The sequence below is a fragment of the Oryx dammah genome, unplaced genomic scaffold, assembly GCF_014754425.2.
Source record: "Oryx dammah isolate SB20612 unplaced genomic scaffold, SCBI_Odam_1.1 HiC_scaffold_11229, whole genome shotgun sequence".
NCBI lineage: Eukaryota > Metazoa > Chordata > Mammalia > Artiodactyla > Bovidae > Oryx > Oryx dammah.
The window spans coordinates 5,890,887-5,918,794 of NW_024080622.1; the positions used below are offsets into that span (position 1 = coordinate 5,890,887).

Genomic DNA, 27,908 nt, shown 5'->3' on the forward strand with positions numbered 1-27,908 from the left:
GAGCAGAACACTGCCAGAGGGTACTTTGCTGAAATGCAAATTCCTGGCCTTATCCTAGTCTTGACACCTGCAAGATAAACTGCTGGGGGGAGGGGAGGAGGGAAGCAACATAGACACTCAGTAGGACCAGCACATGGTGACAGAATTGGCCAAGTGGGGTGGGGGTGGGCGGGGCTTCGTTGGACTCTGAGAAGATGGAGGGGAGCCTGGGGTTTGTATTTCTCAGGACTTGGGACAGGGGGTGGAGGTGACCAGAAGGTATCATAGCGGTAAGCAGAGGGGACGTCCTGGGAGGTTAGGATGGAGCGGAGGTGGCAGGGCAAAGCTGGGGAGCAGAGGGCCAGCTGAATGGTGTGGTGAGGTAGGGAAACTCTAGATGCCTGGAAGCCTAGCTCCCCAGCCCTCAGCATCCCAGCTAATCCATGTCTGCCTGGAGGCTGTGGGAGACTGAGTAACTCTGGGGGCAGAGCCTTAGAAGTCACCTTGTCCAACCCCTTGCTTTACCCATGAAGAAACAGACCCAGAGAGGGGCAGATACTTTCCAAAGTTTACCCAGCAAGGCAGCGTTGGTACCCTGGACACCCACCCACAAGACAGAGGATTCAGCCATGATACTTCCCCTCAACACACACGGGAGAATGACAACAGGCAGACCCCAGGACTTTGGGGAAAAGCCCCATTACCTTTGGACTGTCTATCCCACCTTAAGTTTAGCCCCTGATCCAAGGGACTTCCCTGATGACTCAGCAGATAAAGAATCCACCTGCAATGCAGGAGACATGGGTTCAATCCCTGGGTCAGGAAGATCCCCTGGAGGAAGAAATGGCAACGCACTCCAGTATTCTTACCTGGAAAGTCCCATGGACAGAGGCGCCTGGTGGACTCATCCACAGGGTCACGAGAATCAGACACAATTAAGTGCACAGAGCGCTGTCCCCAAATGTGGCCCAGAGAAAGGGAGGCAGCCAGGCCGGCTGTTTACTCAGGTTTTATTACACGATGGGGGTGGACACAACTGAGAAGCAAGTACCTGGCCCAGGAGCCTGTAAACGCGAGAGGCCCCTCGCTCAGCCCCTGCCAGCCCCAGACTCTCCCCTGGGTGGAGGGAGGACGGTCCCCTTTCCCTTGTCATCAGTTCCTGAGGGGCCCCGCTGCCCCTGCTGAATCAGTGCCCGCCGCCCTCCTGGCCAGGCCACTCTGCGCCCAGCAGTATGGATGGCAGGGATGGGGTAGGCGTGGGGAGCAGCCAAGCTGAAGGCCAAGTCACCCACCCCCTCCTTCCGATATGGCCGACCCCCAGACCTTTCACCCCCACCAATCCTTGCATCTCTGTGCTGGGCCAGCCTGCGTTTTACACCCTCCCTGAGGGCCTTCAGGGCCCTCGCCCCTCTTGGTAACCTCACAACAACCTTGTGAGGTAGCTAGGGCAGGACGTGACCTGGGTGACACACAGGGAGACTAAGGCTCAAGGAGGTGACGTCACTGGGCTGGGGGGGAGCGTAGTATTTGCCATGCAGCTGGGGGCTCTGGGGGCAGGGACGTGGGGGCCCGGGAGACACAGCTGGACAACACCACACTTCGGCCACAGGCAGGCAGCTCTGCCCAGGGGTCCCAGGGCCCACCTCAGGGCTTGAGAGGTCCCCGCGGGCCCCCTCCCGGACCCCGGAGGCAGGGGTGAATGACATCCCCTGGGGTGTAGACAGAGGTGACAGCGGGGAGATCTCTTCCTCTGCCTCGGGCCGGGGGCCCACCCCGTGGTACAAAAATAAAGGATTTCAGAACGGAACCCCAAGTCCCTGGAGGCGATCTGGGGCCTTACATCCGGGTGCCTCTGGCTTGTAACAGCTAGAAAATAAGAGGGGCAGGGGGACGGGGTGGGGGTGGTCAGAACACGGGGAGGGGAGGAGGGGGTGGGGCCAGTGAGGAGAAGGGAGTGCAGGGCCAGAAGGGCAGAGGGGAGATCGAAATGGAGGGGGTGGGTGGGTGGGGGAGACAGGGAGAGAGAGAGAGTTAGGTGAGTCACGAGGTCCTTTCTGCGAGGAAGGAGGAGGGCTGAGGCCCAGAAAAGGTGGATTCAGAGCTGAGGAGGAGGGGATACAGGAAGGCGACCCGGCTTGCCGGTCTGCTGAAAACCCCACGCCCCATCTTGGGCTGGGTGGTGGCCTCCTAGGAGTCCATATTCTGCCAAGACTCTGGCTGGGGGAGTGAAAGTCAAGAGAGGCTGGTCACCAGTGTCTCAGGCAAGAGGTCACAGAGAACAGCTGTCAGTCCCCATTTTAGAGAACTGTGGCCCGGAGAGGGACAGTGACTTGCCCAAGGTCACAGCAGGTAGATAAGATGGAGTGGGGGCTTGTGGGCTCCTGGCTAGGGCTTCTTCTGCCACAGCCCAATCCTTAGCCAGCTCCTGCTGACTCTCCCAAGGCCACAGGCATCCAAGTGTGGCCTGTCCTTCCCAGCCCCGCAGAAACTGGGGACCCAGTGCCCCCAGGCTGTGATTAGGCGTCCTGGGCGTCAGGGATGAGGTCTGGGCACCTGGCTTCCGTCTCCCTTCCCTCCTTCCCAGCGTGGCTCTGGTGCTGATGGGCAGGTGGGAGAGAATTTCCTCCCCCTCTTGTCTGCTCTCAGAGCCTCATACCCAAGGCCAAAATAGGCTGAGAAACTTGGGTGAGGGAAGAAAATCAGCCGGAAGTTCGGCTCAAGTTCAAGAAATAAGAGATGAGCACCCTTCTGGCTTCTGCCCCTCCCTCCAGCTCCGCCAGGCTACGAACCAGGCATGGCAGCTCTGGGGGCATGCGAGGGGCCCAGGGGAGGCCCTCCCTGCAAGCACCACCTCAGGTCTGAGGGGGTGCCGCCAGAAACCTGCAAGGAGGAAACGTGAGGAGAACGTGAAGCGCCGGAGCAGTGCCTCAGACGTGGCCGGCAGGGGGCGCCGAGGAGGTGCAGCTGCTCCCCTCCCCCCCGGCCCGGGAGGCAGGAGGTGCCAGAAGGGGTGCAGGAGGCGGCAGGCAGGGTGCTCTGGGATGCGGGGCCGGGGCGCCTGGGTGGAGGGCGCAGGAGGCTGGGACCAGGACAGCCCCGGGATGGAGGTGTGAGCAGGCAGAGAGAAAACCCGGACAGGGGCAGAGAGGGAAGAGGCAGGGTGTAGGTGAGATCCAGGAGGAAGAGGTGGATGAAGATGAGGCAGGACCTCCGGCGGGGAGCGGAGGAGGAGGAGGCGGTGGTGGGAGGGAGAAAAGGTTAGCGGGATCCTGAGGTGACTGGGCTGCAAAGAGAAAGTGAGAGAAGGGATGGTTATGCAGGTGAGGCGCCAGGCATGCGGCTGAGCTAACCCTGGTGGGCCCGCCCGACCCCTGGCCGCCCCCGGGACCCCGGGTCCTGCAGCTGGCTCCAGCAGGGGGCGGGCGGGAGGCGCCGGCTCCTCCTAGCAATCGTCCTCGGGGGTTGGCTGCACCTTTCTCCTGCGCATCTGCCTCCACCTGCGCCTCCTGCTCCTGCTGCTGCTCCAGCTGCTCCTCCGCGCTCTGTGAACCAGCCGGCGGACCCAGGGAAGAAAGAGCGCAGAGCTGACCCGGGGGCCGGGGCCTGCTGGCGGCTGGCCCGAGGGCCCCCGTCTCAGGGTGAAGGGGAGGGGCCAGAGGAGGAGGACCTTCAGGGGAGCGGAGCGCTACAGCCGCAGAAGCCGGGGTATCGTGTCCGGTCCCGGGAAGCCTGGGGAGGGGCCTGGGGGAACCAGCGGGAGGGTGGGGACCTGCTGAGGATGCTGGCAGCTGCCGCTGTGACAGCGGTGGGAGACGAAGAGGGTGGGTGTGTGGCTGGGGTATCCTTGAGGGGTGCCCGGGAAGGCCTCATTTTAGAAGGACCAACCCAGAGTACATATGAGGCCAGGGAAGGCCCACGACAGACACCAGCCAGATCTGAGATGCCAGCACCGGCTCTGACATCCCAGATCCTGAGGTCTCTCCCAGAGAGGCAGGAGCAGCCAGCTCACCCTGCACCCCTGCAAGGCCACGTCAGCCACTGGCCCCGCTGGGGGTGGGGTGGGCACGGGAAGTCACAGCACAGGAAGGCAGACAAACAGACGGGAAGCAGAGTTCCTAAGTCTTCAACACACAGGGACAGGCTTCTAGAAGGAACGCTCTCCTTCCTTCCCAGCCTGGCTGCTGCCTGCCCTGCTGGTTCCACCCTGGACTCCTGAGGCTTCTGACCAACTCAGGGTCTGGGGTGATAGGACCTTTGATCAACTCCTTCCCTGCAGCCAGCTGAGGCTGCCTCACAGGCCAGGATGGAAACACAGGGTTGGACCCTGAGGGCTCCAGACCCCTCTGCTGCTGAGTCCTATGTGGGGAGCCTGCAGAAGGGGCAGAATGAACAGATTCGGCTTCCCTGCCCCAGCCCTGGTCCCCAGGAACTAAACTGGCCCCTTGGATCCCAGAAGTTCCAAGCTGGTGGTCCACCCCTTCACTTCTCTGAGAATACAACCAAGGTGCACAGAGAGGATGCGACCTGTCCAAGGTCACACAGAGCACTCACACCATGCCCAGACCCCTAGTCCAGTGCATTCCCCCGGTGCCATGCTGCCCCGTGGCCACCATGTGCCCACCATCCAAGTAACATCTAAGTCCACTCTGGTCACACGCTGGGGCTAATCTCATCTCACTGTCCCTGGAGCCTGGGCCTGGGTAACTGGCGTGGGCAGACAGGACCATGGGTGGCATGGGATGGATGGCATCAGCTGTGATCAGGGCGTCAGGCGTGTGCAGCAGGAGGGAGAAAGAAGAAGCACAGATGGCCAGGCGGAGGGCAGCAAGGGGAGGGAGGGAAGGCAGGGAGGCTGAGGTCGGGTGGGGGGCTCACCTTGGTTTTGCGGCTAGACTCGGAGCTCAGCCCATGTGGGGAGCTGTAGAGCTCCTTGGACACCACACACAGGAACTCTGCCTGGTCCTCACTGCCATAGTTGTAGGAGGAGCCGATGTTCACCAGCTGGAGGGACGGCGCATGGGGAGAAAATGATTGGTCAGGTGGGGTGGGGGGCAGGAGTGGGCAAACACTGGCACTTGTCAAGATACTGACTGTGCCCTGATCTTGCTGCTCCATTCAGGCCCATCCCCCTGGCTTTCCAGAGGACACCTCTGGCCCAAAGTCAGAGTCCTCTCCACCTCCCCAACCTATTATGCCTCTGGTCAATTTCCAGGGCCAGCCTCCCCACATGGCTTGGCCGGGTCTGATCCTTAGAGGAAGGCAGTTATCATTGCTGTTTCTCCCCCACTCGGCCTAGTCCCAGATCTGACAGGCCACTTCCAGAAGCAGGCAGAGATCTGTAACAGGCAGACTGTGCTCCTGTGTCCCGGGTGTGGCTGAAGCAGCCCCAGAACCAAGTCGCAGGATGGGGTCCACATGACCTGGTGGAGCACCATAGAATATTCTGTTTGTTCTTGGAAGCAGAGGTAGACCAGATCACCTGTTCCTTAGGCCAGTGGTGCCTGGCATGTTTGCTCAGCCTCTAGGAGCCCATGCAATTGCCAAAGACTCTCACCTAGAGAGCAGAGGAAAGCAGCCCCACTTTTGGTCTGGGATCCCTAAAATAACTACATCTGCAGGCCCCTCCTGGCTGATAAAAGCTCTGCACATGGTGGCTCTCATTCAGCCCCGAGGGACCCTCATCCTGCAGACAGAGGAAAAACCAGCCAGCCCCTTTAGCAGATGAGGCCTTGAGGGATGGTTTGTCCCACAGCCAGAATGAGTGGAACAGGATTTGAATCTAGGACCCTGAGTCCTCTCTGGAATCCTACAGAGTCAAATGCTTCTAATAATTCATAGGATGCTAGCTAGCTTCAATGTTTTGAGGCCTACCCTGGGCTGGAGACTTGATCCATGGTCTTTCTAATCTACCCAACGTTCTGGCAAAAGAAGCACTACTGGCCCATGTCACAGATTGGGAAACTGAGGCCAAGAAAGAGATGACCTGCTCAAGGTCACAGAGCACGTCAGTGGTGAAGCCTAGATGTGAATCCAGGCTTCCAGTTCCTGGACTGGCGTTGTTCTTCCCCCCAGGCCTGGCCATCCTGGGGAGCCTGGCCTTCCTCTCCTTCCTTCAACCTCCAGGTGTAAGGGAGCTTGTGTGGATAAAAGAAAGCCCAACCATTCTCTTCTTAAGGGCCAATCTGACCTTGGGTTGGCTTGCTGGCTCTGATCCTCTGGAAACCTGAGAGAGGTGTGACGTCAACTGGATTACTAGGGCAACCTGTTTATGATAAAAATCTCTCCTGGCTGGTAAACTGCATCAGCATTGGGAGGAAATGCAGGTCATCATGAATACCTCAGGGGAGGCTGCTGCTCTGTGCTTCTGAAGGTGGCCATGCTTGGAACTGGGCTTGTCCCTTGTGGGGACCTGGAATCTATGCCTGTGGAGTTGCTACAAGAGGTGTGGCCCCCAGGGGACCTCCGCTCTCCTCTAGGGATCTTGTCTCCTCTCATCAGAACTGTCGCTTGGGGGACAGAGACTCACACACTTCGGTGTAAACGCTACCCAGCTCCTGGGAGGCTTTGCCAGAGCTGCCTTGTGGCCCGTGGGGCTTCCTTTGTCTCTCCTTCCCGATCAATCTGCTGCCAAGTGTGGCCTTTCTTAATCTTGTTTGTTTGCCTTAAGAAGACTCCTGGGTAGGGGCTGCAGTGGGGTACCCCAAGGCTGGGGCTGCAGGAAGAGAGGAGCTTGCTCTGCCTGGACATGTGGCTCCTGAGTGCTCCACCCACCTGCTCAAAGCGCCAGCCATCAGACATGGTGGAGACCATCTGTGTCAGCTCCTCTTCCTGGCATTGCAGCACGCGGTACACATGCTTGGGTGGGACCTGCGGGCAGAGGGCGATGTGGAGGGCACCTTGTGGGAGTGCCCAGCATCCCGGGATGGGAGAGCACCTGCTCTTCACTTACCCTCTACCCCTAAGAAGGACAGAAGGAGGGGATGGAGTTGGGGTGGTAAGCCAGAAGTCACATTCTGAGTAATTGTGATGTGCCAGGCACTCAACATGTGTGATTTCACTTAATCCCACCAAAAACCCTAGGAAGGTTCATGGAAGCTCTGAGAGGGTTGGTTACTGGCCCAAGGTCACCCAGCTAAAGAGTTGCAGGACCAGAATTGGGACACAGGTGATACAAGGGGTAAGGAAGAAGGGCTTAGGAGGCATCCTGGGCCACTAACTGAGGCAGGTCCTCCAGGAGACAGAGCACTCCCTCTTCAAGCTCCTGGGGAGAGAAGGACAGTGGAAGACAGTGCCTCCCTACCCATCTCTCATCTTCTACCTCTCCCCCAGGGTGGGCAGAGAATTCCACCAGCTCCTCCTGCAGACCGGCCACTTAGGCCCAGGGTCCAAGCTCAGACATGCCAGCTCCAGGGGGCCACTTGAGCCCATGAAATGGATGGTGTACTAATCCCCATTGCCCCTACAGGGCCCCCTGTACCCTCATACTGACTCCATATTGCCTGTGAGGAAGGGAAGGGTGGGCAGTTCTCAGTACCTCTACATGCCCCAAAAGGAAATCAGGATCCAGAGAGTGGAGTGACTGGCCCAAGGTCACACAGCAAACAAAGCCAAGGCAAGGACAGAACCTGATACATGTCTCCCAGTCTGGGGCTTTGCGGGGCGATCTGGGAGCTGGACAACCCCTTAGAGGGCAGCTCGGCCTTCCCAAGAAAAGCTAGTTCTGTCTCTTCTGACCTCCCTTCTCCGCGCTCCCCGCCAGCCCCTGCTCTGGCCATGGATGCTGCCCCACTGCCCCCTGACCTGTGTGACGGTGTAATCCTTTTCCTCCATCCGGTCTTTGATGATGCGGATCAGCGGGCCAATGTTGTAGAATTCCGCTTCCTCCAGGACGCCTGACACAGAGCAGCGCCCACATCACTCCCACTGCCCCCATGCCCCATTCTCGCCTTGTCCCCTCCATCCCCACCCCCTGCTCCAGTCACACTAGGGTGATGAGCCTCTCTGAGTTCAGGGGTCAGGCAAGAGGGAACACTCCCTTCTTGGGGACTCACACTCTCTATAGCAGGGCTAAGAGGCTGCCGTTCAATGGCACCATCTCCCTGGTGTGCTGAGCACAGCGACCTGGGACACCTACCAGTCCCCCCGTCTGGGGCTAACTAGAGGCAGCAGGCCCATGGGACTGGACCCTAGAAGGCCACAGTGAGAGGGGCCTTGGCTGACCTCTGATTACATGCTCCCACTGATGAAGCACATGCTAAGTGGCAGGCACCATGCCAGGCATGTTGCACTCTTTACTGTAGTTCATTCTTAGCACGAGAAGTAGATACTTTCATCACCCCCACCGAGCAAACAGGGAAACCAAGGGCCAGGCAAGGCAGTAGCTGTGCAACACCTCACACCCAGCACGGGGCAGAGCTGGGGTTCACACTCAAGTTCCTCTGCCCTCCAGTCCCACTAAGTGCGCGATCTTTGTGTACATGCATCTCCCTGACCAACCACACTTCACAGTCTGCAGAGCCTGTCCCGTGCTCAGCACAAGCCCCCAGGCGTGCTTGTCCCCACGCAGGTAAGGGAGCCATTTTAGAGACTGAGCGAGTGCCTCTCTGGTGAAGGGGACAGCCCTCAGCCTTTGGACCCCCCTCAGCTCCTCAGGGCAGGTCCTTTGCACAACTGGCCTCTGGGCTCCTGCGGGACAGGACCCACATCTGATGTCCCTGGCTGTCCCCAGTGCTCACATCCACCTAACACAGAGGAGGCGGTCAGTGCATGCTACTGCCAGGAATGCCCCCCTGTGGGGCCCTCCAGACGACAGACAGCAAACTCTGTATCACGGGTCCTTGGTGCCAGGCGTGGCACTAAGCGACACACTTGTTTCCGCTCCTTCTATCTTCACAGCAGCTCAGCAAGGTGGGTGCTATTGTTACCCCATTCCACAGATGCAGGCATGGAGGCACAAGGGGATAAGTGACTTTCTAGGGTTCACACACTAGTCAGTTTCCTGCCAAAGCCCCTGGCCCCTTGGAACAGGGCCCTAGTCCTGTCTGAAGGTGCTGGGAATGCCAGGGCTTTGACAAACCCAGAACCTGTAAACAGGTGTTAGCTGTGACGCTGGAGTGTTTAGCTCCCTTCCCCGTGGGAGCAGCTTTTGGGCCCAGGCCACGCCCATGGTGTCTGCTCCCCCAGGGGCCACCAGGAAAGCTGTGGGGCTCCCAGAGCCGATGCCTAGAGTGGGCTCTGATTCTGAAGCCCTGGTCCTCTGGAGAGCCACCTGGCCTCTAGACTACTGTGTCCCACATGGGTCAGGAGGGAAGACTGTGGCCCGAGTGAGGAGGGAGGGGCTGTGTTAGACCCCTTCAGGGTACAAGCCCTGGGACTTGCGATGTCTGTTTTCCCAGAACACATCCCTAATGGAGATCACTGCCCCACTTTATACACACAGTAGAGACTCAGAAAGGAAAAGTGACAAGTCCAAGCTGGCCTGGCTGGGTCAGCTGACCCAAAGCCACACCCTGTGCTCTAAGGAAAAGTGGGCTTGGCACCCACCTATAGTCCCTGCTCCAGGCTGCAGTTCTGCCAAGAAAGCCATTCTCCCAGGCATGGCTTCCCTGCCATCTGCTGGGCCAGGAAGTGGACATTTACAGGGCCTCAGCTACCCAGCCTGGGAGGGACCAAACGCCCGCTGGGGAGCAGCCTCCCCACTCCCCTTCCTCCACCCACAACCAGCACTGTGCAACAGAGGCTGTCAGATCTTGGGAAGAGTCACCCGTTCCACCTCCCTGCTGACTGTGAGCCCTCACCAGGCATCTGAGATACCCGATCACTCAAAGAAAGAAGCATACCTCTTCCCATGGCCATTTCTACCCCCACCTGGCTCACCACTGGCTTCCTAGGAAGCCAGGGGAAAGGACATCCCTTGCCCCTGGCAGAGGCTGCAGGCCTCACGGGCTTCCTCTCTCTTCTGCCTATGTTTCTGCCACTTCCCCAGAAGCACCACCCAGTGGAAGCACCCAGTGGAAGCGTGGGCCAGTCACCTTGGCCCTAGGCTCAGCCTGGGTAGAGGCTTTGGCATCCAGTCCCGTCTGGGATGAGAAGAAGCGGGAAACATGGAAGAAAAGAGAGGTCTCCTCTGGATGGGAGAAATGGCTTTGGACCACCATGGAAGGCCCTGCAGGCTAGAGAAGACAGGCTTAGGACGCAGGCCCTGGCCAGCCCCCTGGACCAACTTACCCTCCTCAGCCATGTCCTTGTCTAGCACTAGCTTGCCATGCCGGAGGAAGTTGAGGATGGGCCCAAAGTAGGTGGGGTCACGGTCGATGAGGTAGGCCCCCGTCTCATCCTACAAAGGCAAGGGGCACAGGCAGTGAGAAAAGAGTGAGCTCCTCTTCCCTGCTGACCCTGCACATACCCCAACCCTTCAGTCCCAGTAAAGGATAGAGGGAGGGTGGGGGCGGGGGGTGCAGTGTTTGCTCCAAAACGGAGTGGTGTGATGGAGTAAAAGGACCTTGGGGTCAGATACAGCTAGGTTCAGATCCTGCCTCTGCCTTTTCCTGACTCTGTGACCTCGGGTCAGTGACTTGACCTCTCTGAGCCTTGCTCCTCTCCCCCACAACCAGGGAGAATTGTGAGCAGCCAGTGAAGTTTCAGTGGCACCCAATCCAGTGTAGGGCTCAGGGATCGTCTCTCTTAGAGGTTGTTTCCTGAAGCCAGCCCTACACGGTCTCTAGCAGACCCCAGTTATTCTGGGGATGTTTACAAGTTTCCAAAGGAGCTGTTATCTCATTGGATACCCTCATTGGATACCCTGCAGGGAGGCTTGAGAGAGTTTCAATGCAACTCTACAGAGAGAAGACAGAGACATCACCAGGTAAAGAGACTCACCCAAGGTCACAGCATCAGGTCAGGAAATGGGAGAGAAGGGGCCTTAGAGGTCATCGCCAGGCCGGCCCCCTGGGGCTACAGACCGGAGGCTGAGCTGGAGCAGGGAAGGATCTGACCCAAGGTCATGCAGGCAGTTTGCAGCAGAACCGAGATGGGAACCCAGAAATGGTGCCCCAGGCCAGCATTCCTCCCCATGAAGCCCAGCTCAGAAGGAACCTGGGATTTCTCCACCCAGCTCCCTGTACCCCTAGGCCACTCACACCCTAAAGGGCAGGGAGAAGCCGACTCTAACTCCTGTGATGCAGGAGTCCAGTTTGGGCAGGAGAGAAGGCCCTTCATGTCTGTCCTCCCCACAGCGCCAAAGAAATGGAAGAGACCTTATCCAATAGTCTCCTGGGTGGGGAGCCCAGGGTAGAGCTCAAAAGCTCCAAATGGCCCCAGCCTGGCGTTGTCCTGTTGCCAAGGCAATGGGCACATCCTCACTCTCTGATCCACTTCCTTCTCCCCTCCTTCGACCAGTTCTTCTTGCCTCCAGCTCTTCGGAAAGAAACCCAGCCGGGTTTCCAGCCCCGCGAGCAGGCCTGGCTGAATAGCCAGATTCCAGCGAGCAAGGGATCCCCAACGGCCGCCCACCCCGTGGGCCTCACCCGGTCGGACTGCAGCTCTTCCCCCTGGCACAGGCGGCTGAGGAAGGACTTCTGCTCGCGGCACAGCGTCTGCCTGGTGGTCAGGAACACCGTGCCCCCCACGTTGAGCCGCACCCACTTGCCCCAGCCGCCCGCCCCCGCCGGCGGCGCTGCCTCGCCGGTCTCCATCCTCATCGCTCTTCCCAGCGTCTGCATCCTCCGGGCAAGGAGGCTGGAGGTGGGCAGGTACCGAGCGCCGGGCATGCCGGGAGCTGTAGTCCGAGCCGCCGCGGGCGAATGCGGCGGGAGTGAGGATCTTGCCTTTCCCTAGCCCCGCCCTACTTTGTCCTTTCTGGGAGGTCTACAAACGAGGGTCTCTTAAAGATGCTCTTGGCCAAAGTGCTCTGTGTTTGGGGAAGGTCAAATTCGAGGTTACTGGGAAAATGATGAGTGATACCCCAAGTCAGCAATCCTCCTATTCTGCCTCCACATTGCTTTCCCTTTGTCCAGTCTGGGTTATCAAACAACTGACAGAGAAGAAACTTTTCCCTCCCCCAATTTTATAACAGCATTTACCTGTATCTGTTTTCTAATATTCTTTCATTCTGCTTTTGGCTGGCAGGGGCTGGGGAAGAAAGGAGCTGTGCTCTTTCCCCACGAAAACTCTCTTTGAGGACAACAGAGCTGGGCTTACAGTTGGCTCAGCACCTTCTATATTCCAGATGCTTTATGCATCTGTATTATTCACTGATGCTCTCAGTAGCCCTGTGAAGTTGGCGTTACTGTACCCATTTTACAGAAGAGGACACAGAAGCAAAGTGACTTTCTGCATTCACACAGCTAGTGAGGGTCAGGCTGGCAGGAACCCAGGTGGATTTCAAGTGCATTTCCACCACCAAGGCCCCTTTCCTGCTCTGTGGGAAACATTTCTAGGGAGGAAGAGTGGAGAGGGTACTGGATGAATGTCCGGAGAGCTAGGTTTTATTCTGGCTTTTGTAGGATGAAGTGCTGGGAGACTCTCAGTTTACTCATCTGTAATTCGGGAAGGGGAGGAGGGATTGGTTCTGTGGATGTACTTCTGAGCCAGAGAACTTGGCGGGGGTCGGGGTGGGTGCTGCTATTGTGGGTTCTGCAGGGTGCGGGAAGGGGACAGCTCCTCATGTGGTTTGGGTCCTGAGAGAGAAAGGAGCAGAAGGGAAGTCACCCTCCTTTAGCTTATGGGATCTTAGTTCCCTGACCAGGAATTGAATCCAAGCCCTTGGCAGTGAAAGCACCAAGTCCTAACCACTGGACCACCAGAGAATTCCTGAAAGCTATCTTTAATTTCCTTTCCTTCTCACTATTTCAGTCAGTGATCTCTGTGTCACACACTCAGGCCACACCCACTGGGCAGCCTGGCCCTGTGGTGGGGTGAGGAGGGGAAGGTTCTGTTATCCCTCAGGTTCTGTCTCTATAAACCTTTCCCCTTGGCAGGGAGTGGATCACAGCTGCTAGACTCCTGCTCCTGGGAACGTGTGTTCTCTTAAACACAAATTCGAGTGTGATCTTGAGCCACCTCCTTTCTGAATCTCAATTTTCCCTTTTGCGAAGTGGGAAGTGTCACTGAAGAACACTGTCATGAAGATTCGATTATGTTGGTAAAACAGCTGGCATAATCCATGGCTTGTAGTATACTGAATACATGAATGAATGAAATAGGATATAAGTTATGAACTGGCTTTGGAAGAACAGCAGCCCTCCAGGCAGCACTCCAAGCGCTTGGTGAGTCCTCCACCGTCGTCAGCTGAAACAAAACCAAAGCAGGGAATATGTCTTCTTCCACTTAAGGGTCATAGGCAGGGAGTAATGTGGTCAGATGTGTAACTTGGGCCACTCTGGAGACTGCAGAGGAGACGGCTCAAAGCCCTGAGAGACCAGCCAGGAGGGCTCCTAAATGAGGGGTAGGGAAGCCCCAACCAAGGCAGCATCAACCAGGAGTAGGCGGCTTCAGTGGATACTTGGGAAGCCGAAGTGAAGCTTGAAGGGGCTGTGGGAAGAAAGGAGAAGGAAGGAGAAAGAGGAAGGAGGAGGGGCCATGCTGACAACCCTGGCTTCTGGCTTGAACCAGCAGTGTTTCCCTGAAGCAGGAGAAGCTGGTCTGGGGAGGCATCAGGGCTGATGAGGTCAGTTTGGAGCCTGTATCTCCAGTGCCTGTGGAGCAAGAGACCATTGTACTGCAGGTGTGATACTGAGCAGAGCAGCTTAGGCTGGAGAGGCCTGGTGGGCTGGCCTGAGCCTACAGCAGGGAGGAGACCCCTTCAAAGAAAACCTGAAAAGTCCCAGAGCTAGAGATCCAGGAAGGCCCTCTCAGGTGGTGGCCCCAGAATGAAGAGGACGGGACAAAGTCTGGAGAGCGAGGAGCAAGAGCCTTACTCCAGAGACCAAGAAGGGGCCGGTTTGCATGAACAAGTTCACAGGAGGAATGAAAGCTGAGAAAGTGGAGCTGTAGCATCCTGGAGCTGTGGCAACCCACGGCTTGCCTGAACCAACCTGCTCCCACAGGTGTGACAGAGCCGAGGCCTGGAGGCAGAGAATAACTTGCACAGGGTCACTCAGCAAATGTGGAGCAGACCCCAGATTTCTTGGGCCGCCAGCCCTGACCCATCGGGGGTTGCCTCTCCCCTGCAAGGAGCACAGACCACGCAGCACACACGGACAGCGTAGAGCTTTTAAACAAAAGAGGCATGTCATGGGACAAAATTCAGATCTCTCTTTAGGTGAGGTGAAATTCCTTACTACATTGAATTATTTCACAATAAAACTGATATTAAAAAGAAAGAAGGAAAGAAAGAAGGGCTTTCCTGGTGGCTCAGTGGTACAGAATTCCCCTGCCAGTGCAGGAGGCATGGGTTTGATCCCTGGTCTGGGAGGATCCCACACGCCGCAGAGCAGCTAAGCCTGTGCACTGAGACTGCTGAGCCTGTGCTCTAGAGCCCTGGAGCCGGAGCTACTGAAACCCATGCACCGTAGAACCTGTGCTCCGCAACTAGAGAAGCCATCAGAATGAGACGCCCGTGCGCCGCAATTAGAGAGTAGCCCCTGCTCGCCACAACTAGAGAAAAGGCCTCGCAGCAACAAAGTCCCGGCTCTGGTCTTGGCCTAGAGGGGCAAATGGATCAACCCCTCCCCAATACTGGGAGTCTTTAGGACAGGGATCAGTCTTCTTCCTTTACACTGGCTTCTGATGTGTTTTATTTCACTGCTTCAGTGCTTCCTATGTGCCAGATGCTATTCTAAGCCCACCTCTCCCATGTAACAGGTGTGCTCAGGGAGCCGGGTGAGAGCAAGAGCTACCATTTATGCATCTAACATGCTGGAGACTGTGTCCCAGGCATTCTGTACTGGCGGCAGCTGCTGTCACTGATAAAGGGCTTATTCTGGACCAGGTCAAGTCTGTGCAGAATTCTTTTTTTTTGTTTTGTTTTGTTTTTTGTTGTTGTTTGTTTGTTTTTTTGTTTTTGTTTATTTATTTATTTTTAAATTAATTTATTTTTTATTTTACTTTACAATTCTGTATTGGTTTTGCCATACATTGACATTGTGCAGAATTCTTAAAACAGCCCCATGTGTTTGATCCTGTTCCCTCCACCATCTTATGGAAGATGAGATCGAGGCTCTGTGACCATGGGCCTTTCTGGGTGATGCTTGGAATGGCAACCAAGGGCAGATCTGGCCTTCAAGCTTGTCTCACTGACTCTGAAACTCAAGCTGACGCGGAGTCCCAGTACACCCTTGCACAGGCCTTCTTAACTCTGAGAATGCTGGGAGGAAACTATACCCACCTGGGTGGTCCAGTGCAAGTTTGCTTGGCTCATTGCCATCGTGGACCATCATGGGGTCCTGAAGGTGTTTCAGAGGCTCGGCCAGCATCTTTGGTCCCAGAGTGGAGGGGGAGGCTTACCCCCCTCCTTCCTCAGAAGCCCCTACTTATACCTAAACACCAGCATCTCCTCAGTAAGCACTTAAAATGTTCCCACCTGAAGCAATACCACCTCCCTCCCACCAACCATCATTCAGTGACATTACTGCTTACTGAGCACCAACTGTGTGCCAGACATTGAAACACAGAGATGAAGGCACTAGGAGTGGTCCCTTCCCTAGAGGGGCTTAGGATTAGAGGAGGTGGGCTTTTTGAAAAAACATGGAATCCCAGACTATTCTGCTTGTAATCATGGACTGGTACTCTTCATAGTTTTATGCATGTCTTCTGAATTTAGAGGATAAAATTAAACATCCCTTGGACACTTTCTCAGGATGATGGTTACCCTGGAGAAGGGTCAGACTTCAAATGCCTGCTGGTTATACTGCCCCCTGGTGTCCCCTTCTGGGAAGAGCAGCGCTCAGGTGCTTTTTAACATGGCTCAGAATAGGGCTTGAAAGTGAGACAGGAGAGAGAGATGGATTAAGGGGCACAGAGCTCCCAGACAAGGATGCCAGCCCAGGCTTTGTGGCTTGCTAGTTGGGTGATCTTGGCAAAATCACTTAACTTCTCCGAACCTTAGTTCCCCCATATCTAAATTGAGAATAATTGTGCCTAGCTCATGCTGTTATTGTGAGGATTCAATAAGCTAACAACACATGAAACCACATGAAGAGCACTCAGCACGCTGCCTGGACAAAGCCTCAGGTCCTGTGAATATTGGCTTTCATGAAACCAGTCCTGCCACTCTGCCTATTGTCCTTTGGGTCCAAGATCAGGGGCTAAGCCAAAGACTGCCCCCTAGGATGCATTTCCCAGCAGCCTGGAATGAACCAGCCCAGCCAACACTTCTCTGCTGGGGTCGGAGGGAGAGGCAGAGAGAAAAGCCACTCCAAATGACCCAGCCTCCAGGGCAGAGCGGCTGCCATTTCCTCATGCTAAACCCCTAAGATCTAAAGGGGCCTGGGAAACTTTCTACTGCCAGAGCTGAAGGAACAGAAAATACATCCTGAAGTTCTCACCTGAACACATCACCATGTCCTATTTTGAATCTTCTCATTTTCTAAACAGCATCCCCTGCATCTGAGGGTTTTGTTCACATCTGCTGTCACTTTCATGACTAAGATGTCATTCATCTCTGCTGGGTTTTTTGGAGTCAGTCCTCCTCTGCCCCACGTTCAGAATGTCAGAACATTCTGATTCATCTCAACTCTTCTTTTTTTTTTTTTTTTTGTTTTTTTAACGTCAAATCCAATCCCATCCCTGCCTTGGCTGACAGATCTGCCTCTTACTTTGGGATGGAGATTGTTGGTTCTGAGTTGGTACATCTTCAGGTCACCTGAGGAGAAGAACAAGCTTATGCAGTAAAAGAGAGGGTGTCTTTGCCAGCCAGAAATATTCAAACAGGCTTTCAGAGGCCCGTGGTCCAGAGTTTGCATTTCTGCTCCATGGTTTCCTGTGAGACCTCACTAATTAGTTATGTAACCTCTTCAACTATCACTTAACACCATTTGCAATATTTATATCATAACGTTATTCTTACTTCTTAGTGTTATTACATGCAGTTAACGTTAGTTATTATGACTGAGCACCTACTATGTGCCACACCTGTGCTAGAAGTATTATTATCCCATTTCACAGATTGAGCTCAGAGAGGCTAAATGCCTGGTCCACAGACTTGAATGTCTATAAGATAACAAGTTGCAGAAGATCATAGCAACCCACTCCGGAACTCTTGCCTGAAGATTCGCATGGAGAGAGGAACCTGGTGGGCTATAGTTATAGGGTCACAAAGAGTCAGAAACGGTGGCAGCAACTGATCACCCATGCATGCAAGATAACAAGTAAACCACAATGCATTCACCTAGAACTTCCTCTAATCGTCAACAGATATTCACAGAGCCTGACCCAAGTGCTGGATTTTAGAATTCTGAAGTGGAGGTGCAGACCCTACTACCCTTGAAGAGCTCACCCAGAGGGCTCGTTAATGTCTGCAGACTCCAGGAGTCACCTTTCGCATGGTAGAAGGGCAGTCAAGGGTCTGGAGGAAAGGATGCTTGCCTTTCTCCAATTTGCACCAAAGTGTAGCTGAGTTTGACCCTGACACTTTTGCATCGCTGGAGCCCCTGCTGAATGCCCTCCGCCTGCACCCTGCTCTCTTCAACCAGTGGGGCCAGGTCAGGGGTGGGGAATGGGTGGTTAGCGGGGCTCTCGGCCTGTCTGGGCCCCGTGGAAGTGTGGCCGGCGATTAGACTTCACCAGTGGGGAGCACACCAGTCTGCCTGGGTCCTTGGTGGCCCTTGCAATGCTTTCCTGCCCACCCTATCCACGCAGTTCATCTGCTCTTGTTGGCTCCCCTTTCCAGAAGCTCTGCTCTACAATACTGAGGTCATGACCATCACAACTAATTTACCAGCCTCCCTCAGAGATCCCACTCTTCCCCATAAAGGTCCTTCTGGTTCCTGGGAAGATCATCCCACAGGTAGAATCAGGAACCAAGCTTGAATCAGGAATTGTACAAAATCAGGAGCTCCTGCCTGACCCCTGGGCTTTGTGGACCACTTCCAGCCCCGGCCCCTGCTGCCAGAAAGATATTTATGAGCACATCAACTGGCCCTGCTCTGCACCAAGCAGTCTCATGGATTAGCTCTTTTATTCCCACTCCAATAGGGAGACTTGACTATAATTGCCATCGTACAGAGGAGGAACCCTCTGCATGTTCTGGGTGCTCTCCTGGGCCCCCAACTCCTCCTGCACCTTCACTCCCCACCGCCTCCTGCTCCTGCATGGCCTGGTAAGCAGAATAGGGAGTGGGAAAGGAAAGGACAGATTTTTCTTGCCTGGTGCCCATGTCCTCTACTGCAGCTTTGCTCTGGCCAGAGCAATGATTCATGCGGGCTCGTTTGCCCTGGAGGATAGCTTTGAGGATTCTTTGGAGCCCACATTGCTGGGAGTGGCTCGCTCTGGGGTTTCCTACCCTGGCAGAGACTCCTGTTGGCTGTCTGGGGCACCCCACTGGGAGTGAGGACCACCTCACTGGGTCCTGCTCCCTCCTGCCCTACCCCACAGCCCTCTGGACAAAGTCCCTTCTGGGCAGACCCTAGGCATCTTCTTCACCTGGGTCTTCTGTGGGTTCCCCAGAAGTCCTGGCTAGCTCATTGCTGACGTGATTCACCCTGTGCAGCCGCATCCACTGACCCTACCACCCAGCAGCCAGCCAGGCCAGCATCTCGCCTGAGGCTTTCCCAAGCAGAGGTCTCGCCCAGCCTTTGAGTTCCTTCCACCTCCAACCTCTGAATCCAGGAGACACAGCTCAAATTCTTCAAGTGAACTCCCTGAAACCCCCACCGACCCAGTCAACCTTTGGGGAGGGGAGGCACCCCAGGCAACTTCCACCATGGGGAGTGCCACAGCACCCCAACAACTGCCGCTAGAGAAAGCCTCCCTCTGTCTTCCAATGGCTCCTGTTGGCATGTCTCCTGTCTCTGCTGTGGGTGGGAGGTGAGGTCTCCTACGGTTTCTAAATTAGTTCTTAACCAAGGCGGCTGAAAGAACTGCTTTAGATGGTCTAGCACCTTGTTTTGGAATGTGGGTGCAGTTAGCAGCCCTGTGAAACTGAATCAGAAACCTGGTGTTTGAAAAATAACACATAGAGAACAAACTTGTGGTTACCCGTGTGTGTGGTGGGGGAGGGGAAATATAAGGGTAAGGGAGTGGGAGGTGCAAACCATTAGGTGTAAGATAGCCTCAAGGATGTGTTGTATAACACAGGGATTACAGCCAATATCTTGTAATAACTGTAAATGGAAAGTAACCTTTAAAATTGTATTGCAATTTGTTTAAATAAAATTTTATTTTGAAGTAATTTCAGACTTGGAGAAAAGTTGCAAAAATAATACCAAGAATTCTGGTAGACCCGTTACCCAGTGTGTTAACATTTTTACTTCATTTGCTTTTTCATTCTCTCTCCTTCTTTTCTTGTTCTCCTAAACCATTTGGGAGTAAATTACAGAGTTCATGACCTTGCACTCAAACTCTTCAGTGTGATCTGAAAATAAGGACATTCTTTTCTACAACCACAGTACAATGATCAAAGTCAGGAAATTAGCTTTGATACAATGTCATTAACTTATCTAAGGATTTCTTCAAATATCCATTTGTCTCACTAGTATCTTTTATAGAAAAAAAAAAAACCCAATCCAGGATGTATTGCCTTCAACCATCGTGTCTTATTTAATCTCCTTTGATGTGAAACAGTCCCTCGGTCTTTCTTTGTCTCCCATTTTAAAAGAGGACAGGCTACTTTTATAGAGGGGCTCTCAATCTGGGTTTATCAGGGTTTATCAGATGTGTCCTCATGATTTGATTCATGGGCTACATCTTTGGCAGGGACTCCACAGAGGTGACGCTGTGTTCTCAGCGAGTCATCTCAGGAGGCACACATGTCAACTGACCCCCTTACTGGAGGCTTGCTGTTGTTCAGTCACTCAGTTGTGTCCAACTCTTTGTGACCCCATAGCCAGGTTTCCCTGTCCTTCACTATCTCCTAGAGCTTGCTCAAACTCATGTCCATTGAGTTGGTGATGCCATCCAACCATCTCATCCTCTGTCGTCCCCTTCTCCTCCTGCTGTCAATCTTTCCCAGCACCAGGGTCTTTTCTAATGAGTCGGCTCGTCACATCAGGTGGCCAAAGTATTAGAGCTTCAGCTTCAGCATCAGTCCTTCCAATGAATATTCAGGACTGATTTCCTTAAGGATTGATTGGTTTGACCTCCTTGCAGTCCAAGGGACTCTCAAGAGTCTTCTCCAACACCACACTTTAAAAGTATCAGTTCTTTGGCGCTCAGCTTTATGGTCCAACTCTCACATCCATACATGCCTACTGGAAAATGACAAGTACTGTCATAACAAGCACCCCAATTATGCATAAGTGTTTTCCTATTGTTGGAGGTGTATCTTCAGGGGAAATTCCCAGAGGTGGAATGGCTGCTTCAAGGTAAGGGCATATGTAGTTTCATTTAATAGCTATGTGATTTTTCAAGCCTTTCATGATTCAGAAATAGAGAAAAGCCGCCAGAGGCAGAAGTGAGAGGGAACAGAGGGGAAGAAGGGCAGAAGGCAGAATGGACAGGAACCAGCCTCCTTGGGGACTGCACCACTGCACTGGTTCCCAGAAACCTCTCTGGTACCTAACTTACTTGGGAACTTTCAGAAGCTCCTCCCACCTCATTCTGGACTGTCAGGAAGCATTTAACAGGAGGCTTCCTGTGTGCTGTTTTGGATCTGTCATGAATCCTCTGTTCCTTATTAATTCCTGAATATTCAGGAATTAAGAGGAGTGGCAAACCGCTCCGGGCTGAGAATGCATGCATTTCCTTCCTTAGTTTTTCCATAAGGTGATAAGTAGCTATTTACAACCCTCTTCCTTTTTATGAACCATACCGTAAAAGTGATTATTTACAACCCTCTCTCTTTAATATGGATTGCCTTATGTTTCCTTGATAATTTGTAAGTCTGGACTTTTGATCTTTATCTTTGCTGAACAAAGCTGCCTTTTAAGACAATATATATACCCACACTATGTTGACTAAAACACCCTTGTTCCATCAGAGCTTGGGTCCCCATGTCTTTCTTTTTCTCTCTCTTTCTTTCTCTTTCTCTCAGGCTAATTCTTCGGAGTGCAGAAGCCCGCTGAGCTCACTTTCTTGCCTGGGCTTGCAAGACCCTCATAAGAGGGCGCCCTGTGCCTACGTGAAGCAGTGCAAGTCCCGTGTCAAGGGCTTTATTGTTTTCTGCATAAACCAAGGAATGTCAGCCTCTTTCTCTCTCTCTTTTCTTTCTTATCATTGACTCCGGACCACCAGGTTCTGATCCATTAAAGGATCTCAACAAGTGGTGCCCAAAACAGGGGCCTGGTACACGTGGCAGATTTGAACAGAGTGACTCAAGGACCTATTGAGGTCAGTAAGTACTAAGACATGGGTCAAACAGCTGGAAAGCCCCATCACTTTTCTACTTTACTTCATCATTTATTTAAAGTTCAGGGACTTTCAGTTTCATGCCAGCAAATAGAGGCTTGCCTTCAGACTGTGGTTGAATGTACCCCTTGGTTCCCTGATGAAGGTAGTTTTGATTTAGAAATTTGGCACCGAGTCAAAGAGAATGTTGAATGAGCCGCCAGACAGGGAAAAAATATTCTGATAGATTTCTGTCCCCTGTGGGCTCTCATTAAAGCTGTGATTCTGCCATTTCAAGGTAATTCTAGCCCTCCTGATATTTGGCAACAGGCAGAACACTTATTACATGAATACGAATTAGATGATGAAACCTTACAAAAGGCCCAATTAGAACAACATAATAAAATATTTCAGAATTTTCCTATAATCCCTGTCCTGGTTGCTCCAAGCACTCCTCCCCTGCCAGCAGGCCCAAATCCCAAAGTCTCTCCTTTGCTAGAACCTAATGGTTCTGGCAACTGCTTCCCTAAGACACCTTTTGACATTTAAACCAACAACACCTTTCTGAATAACAATAATAAGTTTTTACCACATACTCTTAATACCAGCGAATTTGTAGTAAGAATTTGCTACCTACTCACTCTCCTTCACGACAGAGGCTCTCTGAATTGCTGGCTTTGCGATCAGAAGTCTCTGAAGCTGATGGTTTCTCTGCCTTTCCAGTTTTTAGAAATCCTGATGATCAAGGGCACATAATACCTCAATATGAGGATATTAACTTTTATCACATGCAACAAATTAAAAAAGCTATAACTATGTACAGCCCGCATTCACCTTTTACTAAAGTACTGCTAAAGTCTATAACATCCTCTATTGGAAATTTTATTCCCCATGATTGGTGAACTTTAATAAAAGCTCTCCTTAAACCAGGAGATGTTTTTCTGGAACTCTCTTGCTTTTTTGATGATTCAGCGGATGTTGGGAATTTGATCTCGGGTTCCTCTGCCTTTTCTAAAACCAGCTTAAATATCTGGAAGTTCACGATTCACATACTGCTGAAGCCTGGCATGTGAGATGAGTGCAATTATGCGGTAGTTTGAGCATTCTTCCGCATTGCCTTTCTTTGGGATTGGAATGAAAACTGACCTTTTCCAGTCCTGTGGCCACGGCTGAGTTTTCCAAATTTGCTGGCATATTGAGTGCAGCACTTTCACAGCATCATCTTTCAGGATTTGAAATAGCTCAACTGGAATTCCTTCACCTCCACTAGCTTTGTTCGTAGTCATGCTTTCTAAGGCCCACTTGACTTCACATTCCAGGATGTCTGGCTCTAGGTGAGTGATCACACCATCGTGATTATCTGGGTCAGGAAGATATTTTTTGTACAGTTCTTCTGTGTATTCTTGCCACCTCTTCTTAATATCTTCTGCTTCTGTTAGGTCCATACCATTTCTGTCCTTTATCGAGCCCATCTTTGCATGAAATGTTCCCTTGGAAGCAACAGTTAGAACTGAACATGGAGCAACAGACTGGTTCCAAATAGGAAAAGGAGTATGTCAAGGCTGTATATTGTCACCCTGCTTATTTAACTTCTATGCAGAGTACATCATGAGAAACACTGGGCTGGAAGAAGCACAAGCTGGAATCAAGATTGCCGGGAGAAATATCAATATCCTCAGATATGCAGATGACACCACCTTTATGGCAGAAAGTGAAAAGGAACTAAAAAGCCTCTTGATGAAAATGAAAGTGGAGAGTGAAAAAGTTGGCTTAAAGCTCAACATTCAGAAAACGAAGATCATGGCATCTGGCCCCATCACTTCATGGGAAATATATGGGGAAACAGTGGAAACAGTGTCAGACTTTATCTTTTTGGGCTCCAAAACCACTGCAGATGGTGACTGCAGCCATGAAATTAAAAGATACTTACTCCTTGGAAGAAAAGTTATGACCAACCTAGATAGCATATTCAAAACCAGAGACATTACTTTGCCAACAAAGGTCCATTTAGTCAAGGCTATGGTTTTTCCAGTGGTCATGTATGGATGTGAAAGTTGGACTGTGAAGAAAGCTGAGCACCAAAGAACTAATGCTTTTGTACTGTGGTGTTGGAGAAGACTCTTGAGAGTCCCTTGGACTGCAATGAGATCCAACCAGTCCATTCTGAAGAAGACCAGCCCTGGGTGTTCTTTGGAAGGAATGATGCTAAAGCTGAAACTCCAGTACTTTGGCCACCTCATGAGAAGAGTTGACTCATTGGAAAAGACTCTGATGCTGGGAGGGATTGGGAGCAGGAGGAGAAGGGGACGACAGAGGATGAGATGACTGGATGGCATCACGGACTCGATGGACGTGAGTCTGAGTGAACTCCAGGAGATGGTGATGGACGAGAGGCCTGGCTTGCTGCAACTCATGGGGTCGCAAAAAGTTGGACACAACTGAGTGACTGAACTGAACTGAAACCAGGAGAATATCTTCAGTGGATAATGTGGTTTCATGATATAGCCAGAGATCATGCTAACAGGAATGCTCAAGCTGGAGCTCCCTCAAATCAAATTACTTTTGAGATGCTAACTGGTACAGGACAATTTGACGATATAGAAGCTCAAATAGAGTGCCCTCCTTTGTTACATGAACAATTAAAAACAGTGGGATCGAATTACTTGAAGCTTGGGATCGAATTACTCCTCAAGGGGAGCTTACAGGTAGCTTCACGAAAATATTCCAAGGACCTAATGAAACGTATCCTGATTTTTTAGCTAGATTAGAAACTGCTATTTCCCGTATTGTAATTGGACAAGAAGCCAAAAGGCAACTAGAGAAATTACTTGCTAATGAAAATGCAAATCAGGAATGTTAAAAGACTATAGCTCCAATTCGTGAGACAGGGACTATTATTGATTATTTGAAGACTCAGAAACTCAAAAGATGGAAATGCTAGCTGAAACAATGGTTGCTGCCTTAAGAAAGGGAAATGAAGGATGCTTTACAAGTGGAGACAAGAACCATTGAAAAAGGGACTGCCCTAAGAAAGCTAATAAAAAAACCTCCAAAAATCTGCCCTCGCTGCCGCTGCTGTAGAGAAATGCATTGGGCCAAAGATTGTAAATCTAAATTTGACATTCAAGGGAAACCTATTCCGGGAAACTCCAAGCAGGGAACCCCCCAAGTCCCCTTCAACAAAAACCAGGGGCAAATTCCATCTTCTCCCTCAAACCCTAAACATCCGGCAATGCTGCCCTCGATATACCAGCCCTAAATGACATTCTCCTTTACCCTCAAGTTGTCCCTTCTAGAACACCTACGGGACTTTTTGGACCCCTGCCCCCACAAAACTTCAGTCTTTTACTTGGCCAATCTGGTTTGACTTCTAAAGGAATTACTGTTCACCCTGGAATAATTGATTCAGATTATAAAAGAGAAATTCAAATTATGATGTTATCTCAGATTTTTATGGCAATTCAAAAATGGGGGTAAAATTGCTTAATTACTTCTTTTACCTTACATTTCTATTAACTCCTCTAATGATACACAGATGGGCGGATTCAGCAGTACAGATCAAAAACAGTCCTTTTGGACATCATTGGTATCTGAATTTGCCCGACCAACTATAAATATCAAAATTAATGGTAAAAGATTTTCTGGTCTCCTCGACACTGGATCTGATATTATTTCCAAACATTTATGGCCCAAATCCTGGCCTGTACAAAAAATTTCTTGCCAAATTGCAAGGATTTCTCAAACCAAAGTATAAGAGGTTTATCACAGTACTCAGATTTATCCATGTGAGGGACGAGAAGGCCAACCTGCAACATTAAGACCTTCTGTGATAGATACACCCCTTAATCTAATAGGAAGGGACTTCCTTATGCGATGGCAAACTCAGTTATACATTCCATTTTTCCTAGGGGCCACCGCTCATTTAACAAACAATACAATTATTAAAATATCTTGGAAGAATGATGAACCTATTTGGGCAGAGCAGTGGCCCCTCACGAAAGAGAAATTACAGGCGGCTAAGGAACTTACAGATACACAACTAGAATTAAAGCATATTGAGGAATCTTGTTCTCCTTGGAACTCTCCTATTTTTGTCATAAAAAAGAAATCTAACAAATGGCGTCTCCTAACAGACCTTAGAAAATTTAATGCATCCATGAAACCTATGGGTGCATTACAACCAGGAATCCCATCACCTACCACTATTCCTCAAAATTGGCACATTATTATTATTGATTTACAAGATTGCTTTTTTAAAATATACCTTTACACCCTTTAAACTGAGAGAGATTCTCTTTCTCTCTCCCTTATCCTAATCATATCAGACCTCATGAATGGTCCCAATGGACTGGACTGCCACAAGGGATGACGAATCCTCCCACCATGTGTCAGGACTATGCAGCCAAAGCCCTTGAGCCTGTGAGAAAGCAATTTCCTAACTTTCTTGTTATTCACTCTATGGATGATTATGTTGTTTTTGGCTCCATCTATCTTAGAAACTCAACACGTTTGATATAGCTCAACTATGCTTAAAAAACTCTGGATTAATCATTGCCCCTAAAAAAATCAAACCTCTACACCTTACCATTACTTGGGGTTTGTTGTTAACAGACAACATATTATTCCTCAACTAACTCAGATCTGTACTGATAAATTATCAACCTTAAATGATTTTCAAAAGCTCTTAGGTGGTATGAATTGGATTGGACCTCCTTTAGGCATTGCTAATTATCAAATGAATAACTTATTTAATATTTTAAAAGGAGATCCTGATTTAAATAGCCCTCGTTCACTTTCTCAAGAGGCACGAGAAGAACTCTATTTAGTGCAAAATAAATTACAAAAACAATTTCTTACTCGCATCAAACTAGATTTACCTCTAGAATTATTTATACTGCCCTCTCTTCATTCTCCCATAGGCCTTCTTGCCCAAGAAGAACCCGTTTTAGGGGAATAAAGTCACTTACACCCTACCTTAATTTAATTGCTCTAATCATTATCAATGGAAGAAATAGGACTAAAACTCTAATTGGCTCTGGTGCTCATAAAATTGTAATACTTATCAATAAATCTCAATTTGAGAACACATTACAAACTTCTACTGATTTCCAAATAGCTTTTCTGGAATATTTTGGAGAAATTTCATTTCATTATCCTTCTGGTAAGCTGTGGAATTTCTTCAAAAATACTGAATTTATTATTTCTCGCATTATCAGCTCACAGCCTGTAACACAAGCTGAGGGGACTAAAACGCCAAAGCTTCATTCTGGTCTCTTAAGGAATATAAAGTCTTTTATATTAAATTTCATTCTGCTCAACAAAATGAATTATATGCTCTTATTCAAGTTATTTGCCTACATCCTTACCCCATTAATATACTCTCTGACTCTATATGTTCAGTTTTTGTATTAAAAAATATAGAAACCCCACCATAATCTCCAATCAACCTATTTTTCAACAACTCTTTTTCAAACAATAATTTGTTGTTAGAAACCACAATTCTCCCATTTATACTACACATATTCGAGCACATTCTTGCCTTCCCGGCCCCATGACTCATGGTAATGAGCAGGCTGATAAACTGGTTTCCTTTGCTACTTTAGAGGAACAGCATGCTCTGTTTCATAACAATGCTGGTTCCCTACACCAGCTATGGAAAATCCCATACCGCCAGGCTAAAGAAATTATTAGTAATTGCTCTACTTGTAGACCCCTACATCTTCGACCCATCGCACAAGGTATTAATCCTCACGGTTTGCAACCTAATGAACTATGGCAAATGGATGTAACTCATTGCCCTGAACTTTCTCCATTTTCTTTCTTGCATGTCTGTATCGACACTAATTCTTCTTTTATCTGGGCCACACCTCTTTGCGGTGAGGTTGCACAACACGTTATAACTCACTTATTAGCTTGTTTTGTTGTAATGGGAACTCCTAGTTCTATAAAAACAGACAATGGCCCTGCCTATATTTCTAGACACTTTAAATAATTTTTACAATCTTTTTCTATTAAACATATTACAGGTATTCCTTATAATCCACAGGCACAAGGCATAGTCAAACGAGCACATCACACACTAAAGTTGCAAATAAAAAAATTTAAAAAAGGGGAATACACAGGAATCTAAAGCAGACTTTACTAGATTCCAACATAAGATATTTTCTAAACCTATATATAACTATTGTTAATACAGCTTTATTTGTTTTAAATTTTTTAAACTTACCACAGGGCGATATCTTAACAAGAGCAGAAAAGCATTTCAAGGAACTGAAGGACACTTCTCTCCCTCTGCCCATTTGGTACCAAGACGGGTTAACAACAATGGAAATCTGGGAAACTAATCTTACAGGGAAACAGGTATGCTTGTATTTCCCCAGATGGATCCAGCGAACTCACATGGCTTCCTCTTCGGAAGATTCAACCCAAGGGGGCCCCCAGCCTTCAAAATAGAGACAAAACAACAAAAACCCCAGGAGGAAGAAATTCAAATTCAGGTCATGGCGGCT

At 50.8% G+C, this 27,908-nt stretch overlaps 1 protein-coding gene across 2 annotated transcripts; it reads right to left on the reverse strand.

Annotated features, from left to right (window-relative positions):
- Positions 1 to 941: 941 nt before the first annotated feature.
- On the reverse strand, positions 942 to 11,699 carry LOC120861188 (BTB/POZ domain-containing protein KCTD17). 2 transcript variants are annotated; one of them, XM_040236840.1, is made up of 7 exons: positions 11,505 to 11,699; positions 10,207 to 10,315; positions 7,780 to 7,871; positions 6,751 to 6,846; positions 4,855 to 4,980; positions 3,452 to 3,521; positions 1,953 to 3,262 (listed from the first exon to the last, which is right to left on the reverse strand). In XM_040236840.1, exons 1-7 carry the CDS (start codon positions 11,697 to 11,699, stop codon positions 2,907 to 2,909), a joined length of 1,044 nt encoding a protein of 347 aa, XP_040092774.1. In that variant the 3' UTR covers positions 1,953 to 2,906. The 2 variants fall into 2 exon arrangements, with proteins under 2 accessions (XP_040092775.1, XP_040092774.1); XM_040236841.1 differs by lacking the exons at positions 1,953 to 3,262; positions 3,452 to 3,521 and adding an exon at positions 942 to 1,845.
- Positions 11,700 to 27,908: the final 16,209 nt, after the last annotated feature.

Excerpts from the sequence above, each read along its gene's own strand:
- LOC120861188 (XM_040236840.1), bottom strand. The coding sequence starts at position 11,699 with ATGCAGACGCTGGGAAGAGCGATGAGGATGGAGACCGGCGAGGCAGCG. Across the intron at positions 3,522-4,854 it reads AGTCTAGCCGCAAAACCAAG|AGCGCGGAGGAGCAGCTGGA; the intron begins GTGAGCCCCCCA and ends GCTGGTTCACAG. Across the intron at positions 3,263-3,451 it reads GGCAGATGCGCAGGAGAAAG|CCCAGTCACCTCAGGATCCC; the intron begins GTGCAGCCAACC and ends TTCTCTTTGCAG.